This window comes from Protopterus annectens, chromosome 6.part0 (genome assembly GCF_019279795.1).
Source record: "Protopterus annectens isolate FY-2018-M chromosome 6.part0, PAN1.0, whole genome shotgun sequence".
In the NCBI taxonomy this organism is placed as follows: Eukaryota; Metazoa; Chordata; order Ceratodontiformes; family Protopteridae; genus Protopterus; species Protopterus annectens.
Window position 1 is genome coordinate 795467229 of NC_056737.1, and position 12292 is coordinate 795479520.

Here is a 12292-nt window from a genome sequence, read left to right on the forward strand (position 1 = left end):
ATATATATCTATGCATCTCCATACACATATACATTTATATATATGTACAAATCTTGACTAATTTTAACAAACCTTTTCCCTACTGTTGAATGACTGCTGAATGATATGTTTGAAAAAACATCAGACATGTGGCTCAGATGGCTTAGTGGTAAATTGCTGTAGCAATGGTGTGCAGGATCCTAGGTTCAAGACTTGCAAACGCTGATTATTTTGTTGTTGGGCAGAACAATGGCTGTTGGATACAGAGTGATTAAGACACTTTTAAGCAGTTGTAGGTGGGTTTGCGTGGCAGCAAGCTTCTGGTTAACTGTGCTGACAGACAGCCTTAAAAGTGCTTAATCTGTGTAGGCATCCCTTATCACCGGGCAAACAGGCTTATTCCCGCTTACCCCCACACTAATTTCTTTAAAAGAAAAAAAAGGGGGTGATAGGAAAGTGGTGAAAAAGGGGGCATGAAGAGGGAAAACAATATGAAAGATAGCTAGGGTTATTCAGGATGGGTTCAGGGAAGGTCCATAGCTGTCCATTTCTTCTGAAGAAGTCGATGCTGACAGCTGACGAAATCGATTTTTTGGTTTCTGTCTGTGAGCTGTATTGCTCCTTCTTATTTTATTTATTTAGCTGTCCATTTCTTCTACAGTAACAGCTGTGCATATGTACTGAATTTGGAGGTAGATTTGTACACTCAAATCCCTTAGAGAGGAGTGAGGACAACAATAATGTGCTGTGAAGCCAGTTAGACCAGATTACATATGTCCAGTGGACACATGTGCGAAATGGACAGCTATGTATGGGATGACATTTTTTTTTTGGGAACAGATTGCCCCTTTTTTTTCTAAGGTGAGAGTGAAATGTAGGGGAAGGATAGTAAGTATATTTGGGGAGATAGGTTGGGTAGGAAGACAGACAAGACAGCATACAGGGGCAGTGTATGACACACGTGGGGGGTAAACACCTTGGACGGGGAGGGGTGCTTTGGTAATTGGAAGCATATGAGCCCCAAATGGATACAGTGGGACTGAGGTCCCCACCCATGGGCAGTCACCACTGCACCTTCATGGCCCCAAAGGTGGCTTTGCTGGGGGCTGAGCAGGAGAGGCAGGCTGACCCTCAAGCTGGCATAGCATACCTCCCAATTCTTTGCGGAGTTTGCTATGCACCAGACCCCAGACCTGGCTTCAGTTGACAGACTCCTGTCCATGCCAAGGGGGGGACGAGCACCATCCCCTGAGACGGTTCCACCTGAAGGTGGTGTAGGTCCAGTGGACGAGGAGGTCCCGGGGTTGGATCCCAGACATGTGGGGCCCGGTGACATGACCAGATGAGGTGGGAGAGGCAGATCCACTGGGATCGGCCTTCCCAGACGTGCTATGGTGTTGCAGTTTTAGAACATATTTATTTATTTAACCTTTGTTTGCCAGGATAGTCCGACTGGACAACAAGTGTCTGTTTTCATAGGAGTCCTGGGGAGAAAAACTCCATAAGTTTACAGGGAGAAGAAAAATTTACAAGAGGACATTACAGAGTAGTAGCATACAGATGTTAGACTTTACAGCTGTTAGTATACAATAAGAGGATATTCCCTCTTTTGGTTAAAAATACAAGTGTACAGAATATACAGTGAGAGTAGATAAGAACCTGGTAGAGCATTGCAAGATATTTCACAACTGAATAAGAGTATATAAATGTTTAAGTTTTCCATGTATACTTTCAAGCAAATATACATGTAAGAGTATACATACATATATTTGCATACACATACATGCACACAGTTACATATACACACAAACTATACATAGATTTTATATATATATATATATATATATATATATATATATATATATATATATATATATATATGTGTGTGTGTATATATGTATGTATGTGTGTACATAGATTTTATATATATATATATATATATATATATATATATATATATATATATAATCTATGTACACACATATATACATACACACACACACACACATACACACATACATATATATATATATATATATATACACACACACACACACACACACACACACACACACACACACACGTACATACACTCATATGTAGGTTATTGGTCACACATGGATAGGTATAGTTAGATGGTGGTGTTTGTGTTATATGTGTAACTAACATATGTTGGTTAGTAATGGTAAACACATTCCAGGATTAGTTATAACAGCATGCATGAGTATTCCCATTAACCTTAAACAACAGATTTGGAACATTTACATAGTAAACAGAACACATGCATATATGGAATCACAGTGGGCATTACACCAGTATGCAGGTTACATTGTTAGCAACAGGCCACCAGTGATAGTATTTGAAAAAGGAAAATTAATTGGAAAACATTTCAACATTTGTAGAACAATAATGGTAGATTTGGGGGAAAATATACCCATTCATTTATGTGTTTAGAGTATTGGTGAAGATAAGGTGGGGGGGAAGAGAGATGTCAATTAACAAATGTAGATTCTTGGAGTGATCGCGGCTTTAATGATCTTTGCTCAAATCATTACTCTACAGGTATTATTACAACAACCTATGGCCTTAGGTTGGGCAGTGGTATGTTTGTACACGGTGTATAACTACAGCCTTCTTATAGGTACTTTATACCTTCTCTTACCTGGAAGACCTGTGGAGGACATTCCTGTTAACACTACCTGACTGTTTCTACCCATATTCACATAGTCAGGGTTAACATATGGGCACTCATACTCTGTGTGTGTGTGTGTGTGTGTGTGTGTGTGTGTGTGTGTGTGTAATTTCTTTCGGTCACCCTGGTTGTTGGCTGCAGGGACATCTTGCTGTCAGTTGCAGCCTTGGGGTTGGACTATGGGTGTTGGACACAGTATAACTACAGCCTTCTTATAGCTGCTTTATACCTTCTCTTACCTGTACGACCTTTGGAGGAAATTTCTGTTAACACTATCTGTTTCTACACATATTCACAAAATCCTAGGTGAAATTATGCATACAGCTTGCTAAAAATACAAGTTTGTGTTTCATTAGAATGAGCTGCTGTGAAACTGCTGTCTCTTCCTTGAATGTTTTCTGTGTAATTCTCTCTTGGTTGTACAGTCTGACCTTGTAATAACGACTTTCTTATACATACATTCCTGTACATACCTTCTGACATAGCACAGTGTTGAAAACAGTGGTTAACACAACATTACTATTCCGATATCAGATCTTGGTGCATGAAACATTTCATATCAGTTAATCTCATGTCTTACAGAGGCACTGACTTTGTCAGATGAAATTTGATTGTTTAATGCTTTCAGAGCTATAGTTGCTGTGCATAACCTGTACACATTTCAATTCATACAATACCAGAGTAAACACAACCAGTCCAGGGTTTTGAATTTTATTGAAGGGCAGTTACAGTTTTAATTATATATAACCTGTATGAGACTATTACTGTAATATTGTCGGGTTTATTCAGTACAAACCGGACCCATTTTTAATACTGCAAGGTGACATTCTACAGCTTTATATTTATTTGTTATGAATACTGCAAGCTGGATTGTTACTCACCAGCCTTGTGACGCAGCCTTTGCAATCTGCATGCATGTGCTTCCTGGTTCGCATCCTGCTCAGCTGGAGCTGTCGAGAAGACAGAGAAACATTTTAGAATACCTATCCATCACATAAACAGGCTGGACTTTGGTAAACAGCTATTGATATGAATACTTGCACATGCCTAGGACATCATTCCTTTGCCATGCTTCTTGGACCCACTGGTCCAAGAGCTCCCTCTTCCTCCGCTTCGTCAGGATAGTGGTGCTGGATCTGCTTACCAGTCTGAGGGATGCCAGTGGCACTGGTGAGATAGCGGGCAAGACTTTCCCAGGCCTCTGCTTTGTATTGGGAGCCCTGGTACTGGTCCTGCAGCATTCTCACATCGTGGTTTTTAACAGGGGGTCCTACCATGACCTTGGACTCCTGTATGCCCCAGCGTTGAGCACAAAAGTGCATACCCTTTCCAACACCAGCCATACTGCCTACAGTGGAGAGCTACAACCAGTTATGAGCTGTATTCCCACCTGCAAGGTTTAAATACGGCCTATTTCCTGCCCTTTGCCATGATTGGACGGTTTTGAATATGCTGTGCTGAGCTAAGCTAAGCTACGGGCAAACCTGCTTTAGCTTAGGTTGGCAGTGCTTAAAGGGGCAGGTTCAGCACTGTTTACCAGTGAGCAAATCCACATAGCTGGGCTACTCATCAGCTTTATGGGATTGATTCATCATTCCTGACATATTATAATTTTATGTTTACCTTCCCTGACATCCCCCTATGTCCTTTCATTACATTTATTCTTGTGTTATATACTGTATGGGGCACTTGTGTTTATATGGGGGTTTCACATCTTTTCTGGACTGACATCTTATTTTTGGTTCTGCTACACTACCCTGGGTGAAAAATATTATTTACTACCTTATTTATTGCAACATATGGCAACTGCTTTCACATGTAAAAGTGAAAAGACTTCACTGGAGCTCGAACCGTGAATGCCTGCTTGCAAAGCTGCAGCTCTAACCGCTACACTATTTCAGATGACTTGTTTAGCTGATATTTTCCTATTTAACTCTTTCAGACATTTAAGCTTTGCTAAGCAAAGGTGCACAAAGCAGACAGCCCCTCAGCTATACTTAAACTTTGTTGCGGCCCGAAATTAAAAAAAATATATATATATATATATATGTGTGTGTGTGTGTGTGTGATGTAATTTTTTCTCATTTTACTGGGATGACAGGTTTAGCATTAGCAAGAGTTTACTACTGACGGGCAGTTCATTTTAGACTCCACTTCAAGGGTAAAGTCATGCTAATATGAAACCTGTTATTCTACCAACTTTCTGAGTTTGTATGAGCTATATTTAAAATCTGTGTCCCTATTTGTCCCCCCAACATTTGTCCTTCTGTTGTCCTCTATGAGGTTGAGAGGTATGCATCCTCTCTCGTTTGAATTGCCGAATGGCAATTCTGGAATGCAGGGGGCGTGTGCATTGTGAGTGCACTGCTCTCGGGCATGCCCCCTGCATTCGCACACACAACCATGTCCATTTTAGAGCACGGCAGCGAGCCTTCATGAATATGCGTGGCGTGCTGCACAGGAACGGTCCCTTCCATGCAAGAATAAGCTGTTCTTGCACAGAAGTTTGCTGAATCTGGGGTCAAGTTTAGAATTTTGTATCCTTGTGGTATTTTCCCATGTTTAGGATCTTAGGAGGGTGGCATGAATTCCGTCATAGTCTGATGCAGAGATCCTGTTTAATGTGCCAGGTGGAAATGTGCATCTCACTCTTGGGAGTGCGAGTGCCAAAGAAGGTATTGCCACAAAAAGACCTTCAGGAAAGAGATCATAGCTGTATACACTCTGCATAGCAGTCTCTTAAATAATTTAATATATTTACTTGCCAGTTACAGAATTGAAATAGTGCCTACTTGAATACATTGGCTGCAAGTTCTAAAACTGATGACTTAGACTAGCTGCATGTATATAGTTGATAGAAGAGCTCTTCAGTGTTTTAAAAGAGCTTGCAGTCACCTGATCAGATTACCTGAACTGATGTCATAGTTGCTTAAGCAGATAGTAGAATAGTTGAAGTTGGCAATTTGGTCATGTTTTGTTACTTCACAGTATAGTGTGGTTGTAATACTTGAATCATAGCAAGTTGTAGCAGGTCCAAGGTTTGTCTACCTCAGAAAAAGTATAGGACAGGCAAATACACTGCCTGTCAGTGGTTGGTGTTCATTAAAGTCCACTAACCTCAGAGTGAGAATAATAAAGTAAGGGGGTGTGTAGGACTTGCCCATTCCAAAGTGTTTTATATCTAAATGACTTTAGTTCTTGATATGATAAGAATAATTACATAAGTTATGTGAATGTGTACTCAGGTTCTTATTTGTGAGTTGTTATGACGAAGTTCATGTGATGTGAACAAAAATGAGTTGAGCACAGTGGATCCTTTTTTGAAGTTGCATACCATACAGTTTATTACTTTTAACATTAATTGTGGTTGTAATATACGGTGCCTTATTTTCTCCAGCCATTAATCTTTATTAAGCTACTCTGTGTGAAATGTACAGCTGTGTACCTGCATACCTACTAATCCTTAATTATAGAAATATTTTTAGTTGCTAATTTACTTTTATACCACTTTTAAAATTAAAACTGATTGAATATACTTTATACTTTGGCTGCAGTAACATGATTTCATTGTACCATTGTTTCTTCTGATCTAGGAGTTTAACTCAAAATTAAGGCTATGAATTATAATTGAGCTTCTTCCTGTAGTTCTAGGCTTCTTTCCCTCTATTACTACTTGCAAACTGTGCAACTCTGATCAAGCCACATAACCAGGTAGTTTTCCTAGGTTGCCCCTGAAAAGGGATCTTATATTCAGTGAGAATAAACAGTTAAAAACACATTAAATGTTGACTTCAGTTTATCATTACACTTTTTCCAATATTACATCCCTACATTTACTTTTCCTGTGGCCTGAGTCATAGCTGAGAATGGTCTTCACAATTAGCCTACTTACTTGAATGAGAAATGTGTGTATAATTAGGCCACCATTAATGTTGTCAGAGTTCTTGTATCATAAAAAGATTATTACTGCAGATAAGGCACGCTGCCTTATTTAAGAGTAGACACAGTCCACTGACATGGGCAGCCATAGGTGGCAAAGGATTTTTAAATTTGCTAGCAGCATTGCTATTTAATTCCATGGGGGAGAATCCATGAAAAATGTTATTTTTTTTTTTATATTTTTGTACTTGGTCTTACTTGTTTACCATTTCATCTGTTTTGCTGTTAGACAATAGTAGTTAATTTCTGCCTTATGAAGATGAGCGCAAATTGTAAGTCGCAGTATATTATACCTTTAACTAATTTCATGACACACTTATTTTGAAACTTGAGACAATCAAATATGTTGTCATGTTTTCTCTAGTGTATCGTTAACACCAAAAGTAGAAATACTTAAAAAAATCCTTTTTTGTTGAAGTTTAATTTTGAGTTTTATGTTTCAGTTTCTCCGTTTGCTATGATAGCATTCCTTTCAGTGGATATTTCGTTAGACAACCTTCAAACAGCTTCTCTTTGCATTGGATTCTCAAGAGCTTACAGATGCGTAAGTTCTCACTTTAAGCAACAGCTACTGATGTGGATTTTGCAATTGTTCTCATGACTATTTGACAAAATTAATTGTAGGAATATAATTTCTTAGATGCTGCATTTGTTGAAGCTGAGGAAATGATTACTTAAGCAGTGGGATATAACAAGGCATGTTACTCTGTAATAACCTCTCTGTTTGGGTTGGATGAAGCTGTTAATTGTGTTGATTTTCTTGAAATGATGCCATTAAATGTACTATGTATAGATAAATTACGCTGTTGTTCATTAAAATATTCTGCTGGTATAATAACCTGCTGTGGAGGAAGGGTTTGTGTTTCCTGGGATCTGATAAGGAGTTTCAGTCTTCAGCAATGTCTACGACACTGACGCTCCTTGTATGTTCTCTGCATTAACTAGAACATTCTCAGTCTACTTTACCTCTTTCTAACCTTGATCCCCTTGCTTTTTTTCACAGCTTGTACCCAGTGCTGAACACTTGTGGTTGGATTGTAAATGTCTCTTGGCTTGCTTGGGGAAAAAAGTGTAATATTACACTGTTTTCTCTTGGTTTGTAAGCATAGATTGGTGACTTTCTTCATCCTTTTTAGTAGGACCAGATAAGGAGTCCGTCCTAAAGGTTAAGGAATCCTGAATCTGCTTATCAAGATGTTATGTGATCCTATCTCACCTACATTCTGTACTGATGGGTTCGGAGCCGATCCTCGGCTCCGACTCGGCACGCTATACTATAGAGCGAAGTCTCTAATTGGCTGAGCTATTCTACATCCCAGGATGCACCACCACTACTTCCCAGATCTCGTTTGCCGCTTGACAGCAATAGACGTGGTCTCGACTTGGCTGGGCTAAATACTCTTTACTGACTAATTTCCTGTCAGAATTTTGATAAATTTTCAACCAAAAGCTGTTTTAACAGCTACCAAGCGTTTTTTGTAGAGTTTGTGTGAGTTTGAGTTTGTGTGGATTGTTGTTAGCATTAGGTTCCCGCTTAATTTAGTAGGGATTCCCTCACGCTCTATTTTGGACATTCTTAAGGTCCTTTTTCTTACAAAATTGTTTGTTAAAAAAATTTTGTGTGTCTGGTATTTGTCTCTACACGTCGAGGTCCCGTTTTAGTTAGAGGGGCCTTGCCCTCGTGCTCTGCTAGAGCTGTGTTACAACTTTTTCGCCTGTGTGAGTTCTTGGCCTATCCCGTCTAAGTTAGAGGGATTAGGCTTTTCTGTCTTCTCAGTTACCTTGATTTTTGTGTGTGTATTTCTGATATGTCGAAGGAACATAGGCCTTCGGGCTTTAAGAAATGTACCAAGTGTGGGTACAAAATGTCAATCACGGATGATCACTCTCTGTGTGTTTATTGCTTAGGCCCCAAACACCTTCAAGAGTCGTGCAGTGTATGCCACGCTTTTTCTTCACGTGTCCTCCAAGAGAGGAAAAACAAATTAATATTGAAAGGGCTTATCACCCCTTCTTTTGAAGAGGCTTTATCTTCTTCTCCCTCTCCTTCCAAAAAGAAGAGGGCTTCGGCTCCGACCAGTCCGTCGGAGCCGACAGCAAAGAAATCAAGGCAGGCTTCTCCGTCGGCTCCACGGACTTCGGAGCTGAGGTCGGAACGGTCTGCCTCGATGCCTCGACTCCTCTGTCTTCGGAGCCGAGTGCTCGAGCATCGAGAGGTGGGTCACCTTCTCCGGCTCCATTGGTTTCGGAGCCGAGGAAGGTCGCTTGCTCAGACTCTTCTACCTCGGCGCCGAAGTCCCTGTCGGCTCAGAGGGAAATTGCTGTACTGGTGGAATCTCCCTCGGCGCCGATATTACTCGAGACTATTCGGAGCCGGTCCCCCAGTCTTTCGGAACCGGCGGAGAAGTCAACTTGGGCCCGATCGGTCTCTTCTCTGTCTTCGAGGATGTCCGATTCTGATATAGACAGGGTGCTGCAAAGGCTGTTCCAGTCTCCAGTTTTCCAAAAATTAGTCTCGGCTCCAGCCCAGTCGGCTTCGGAGCCGATCGTCCACCCTGTGGTATTGGTTCCTCCTCCAACAGCCTCGGCGCCACTGGAGTCTGTGCTAGTGGAGCCAGTGGAGGTTCTCGGGTCGGCTCCGACCCTTACTCCAACCCCGACCTTCGGGTCGGAGTTCGGTACACGGACCTCCTCGGTCGGCCCCGGGGGTGATGTTTCGGGTCCGATGCTTTCGGTCCCGAGCCTCCCTCTCGGTGCGTCGGCTGCGGGAGTGCCGTCTACTGTTGTGGCCTCGGGGGTCTGACCTTCCCAGGACTCGGGGGGGCGGGGTCCGTCCTTCAGGGCCATGAGGAGTGCTTTGGCCAAATCTTCCTTGGCTACCTCCACCATCTCTCCGGCACCTTCTCTTGGCATGGAGACTAGTTCCTTTGTTGTCCCCCTGTCTCAAGACAGCGGAGCCCTGGGGCCTGAGGTCACCCGCATTGGGGATTCCTCCCTTCCTGGGGGTCCTTCCGAGGCTTCTTCGGAGGAACCTCCCAGGAAGAAACTGTGTAAGAGGAAGCACGTCGACTCGCCTGATGAGTCTCTCACATCGGACACCGACCTCGATGATGCGGAGGGGTCCCCCAAGTCGTCCTCTGATGATGTCTCCTTTGTGGACATCTTAGAATCCTCAAGCAACGAGGTGACTGGCAGTCTAAACCCCCTTCTGCTGAAGAGTCAGTCTTCCTCAAGGCCTTCGGGGCTCAGCCTTCCGCCTCCTGGGTGTCTCTGCCCTTCGATGAGCTCCTGGATTTGATCTCTCGATGGGCGTGGGAGCACCCGGATTCTGTGGAACCGGTGCCAGCTCGCACGAATAAATTTCTGTCAGCCCCCCCTGAAAAGGAATTCTTATCTAAAGGTGTGGCCGTAGATGCCCTGGTGGTGGCATCTGCTACCCAGCAAGATGTAGCAGAGGCTTCAATGTCCGTCCATCCTCCTAATAAAGAGTCCAGGAGTATGGATCGGTACGGCAAGCGCACCCTTACTTCAGCAGCCTTTACTTTAAGGCCTCTGAATTACCTGACACACTTCACCAGACTTCAGAGGGATCTGGTCAAGGAGCTTTCAGATACCCTCTCTGGTAACCTACCTGAGCAGTTGGCCCAGACGGTCAGCTCTCAGTTGGCTACCCTGTCATCTATATCGAACTCGTCCATGAGGCTCATTTCATATGCGGCCGAGGGGGCGAATAGAGCGGCGGGTACAGGTGTTGCTCTACGGAGACAAGCCTGGCTCCGCCTGTGTCATTTTGCGGAGGCCTTCAAGACTTCCTTTGCCGACGCTCCCTTTGATGGGTCCTCCTTGTTTGGACCCAAGGTAAAGGACACCTTGACCCGCTGTGAACAAGAGGGTAAGACTTTGACTGCCGTAGGGGCACGGTTTTCCACTCCCTTCCAGCCTTATCCCAAGGCTAGAAGAGGGGGGAAAATGTGGTTCCACAAATCTCAGAAGACTTACCCCTCACAGCAGGATGATCCCCTTTCTAGAGGCAGAGGAGGGGGAAATTTTTCAGGAAGATGCCGTCCCAGAGGTGGCAGGGGTCCCCGCAACACTGGAGACCGCGAGTCCTTTCGTGGCTCCTCAACCTTCCAGCATCCCTGAAGGATTGCCCGACTACGCCGCTCCGGAGCCAGTTGGGGGTCGTTTTTTGAGGCACCTAAAGGCCTGGGAGAATATCACCCAGGACCAGTGGGTGCTCCGGATCATTGCCGGAGGTTACAACATCCCCTTTTCTCAGCCCCCCCCACCACCATCCCGGAAAATCCCAGACCCACCACCCAGTCAACGGGATCTCGCAGCCATCGAAATTTCAAAGCTGCTTCTAAAAGGAGTCATCCAACCGGTCCCTGAAGACCAGACTGGATTAGGGACTTACTCAAGATTCTTTTTGGTGCCAAAAAAGACCGGGGACATGAGGCCCATCTTGGATCTCCGCAAGCTCAACCGTTCTGTCAAGAAGTCCAAGTTTCGGATGGTCACCTTACAATCCATTCTCCCGCTGCTGGAGAAAGGTGTTTGGATGTGCTCCATAGATCTCAAGGACGCCTATTATCACATCCTGATACATCAGGCGTCCAGGAGACACTTGCGCTTCAGCCTGGGAGACGGTCATTACCAGTTCTGTGCTCTGCCCTTTGCTCTCACCACAGCCCCCAGGGTGTTCACCAAATGTTTGGCGGTGGCGACTGCTCACCTGAGAAGTCTAGGATTCCAGGTGTTTCCATACCTAGACAACTGGCTCCTAACTGCCACCTCCAGGCATCTACTCTTACAAAACCTAGCAGCCACTATTTCTCTAGGCAACTCCCTAGGAATCACCTTCAATTGGGCAAAGTCTGTGTTGCTGCCATCTCAGCGCATACAGTTTATCGGAGTAGAGATAGACTCAAAGCAAATGCGGGTCTATCTTCCTACAGAGAGGATAGAAACATTACAATCTCAGGTCCGAGCATTGCTCTTTAAACGCCGAGCCCCAGCAAGGATGGTCCTACAACTGTTGGGTTCCATGTTGGCTACCGTTCTCCTAGTTCCCTTAGCAAGATTGCACATGAGGATTCTCCAGTGGCTCCTGTCAGTCCAGTGGTCGTATCAGGATCTCCCTCTCAGTCACCTCATTATAATCACGGAGACGTGCAAACAGGACCTCCGTTGGTGGCTTCTGTCCTCCAACCTAGATCAGGGGCGACCCTTCGTTCCTCCGCCTCCAGTGGCCACTTTGACTACGGATGCCTCCCAGACGGGGTGGGGGGGACATTACCTGGGCAGGTCAGTCCAAGGCAAGTGGCACCCCAACAAGAGTTCCCTACACATCAACATACTGGAAATGAGGGCGGTGCTTCTATCGCTACAAGCACTACACAGTTACCTCCCCCAGGGCATGATTGCCATTCAGTCCGACAACATGTCAGTAGTCTGGTACCTGAACAAGCAGGGAGGGACCAGGTCCTACCCCCTTTGCAGAGAGGCCATGAAAGTATGGGATTGGGCTATTGCAACCAACCGTTTCTTGGTAGCAACACACATTCCGGAGAGATCCAATGTGATAGCCGACAGACTGAGCAGAACTATTCTCTCCCCGCACGAGTGGTCTCTGAATGACAGAGTGGCAACTCAGATCTTCAGAAGATGGGGAACTCCTTG

General features: G+C 44.1%; 1 protein-coding gene across 1 annotated transcript in view; it reads left to right on the plus strand.

Annotated features, from left to right (window-relative positions):
* The window catches only part of PCNX4 (pecanex 4), a 1626974-nt gene that overhangs the window by 768501 nt on the left and 846181 nt on the right, over positions 1 to 12292 (plus strand). The window contains exon 5 of the mRNA XM_044074466.1: positions 7054 to 7154. Coding sequence (XP_043930401.1) covers positions 7054 to 7154 — 101 coding nt within the window. The remainder of the gene's footprint in view (positions 1 to 7053; positions 7155 to 12292) is intronic.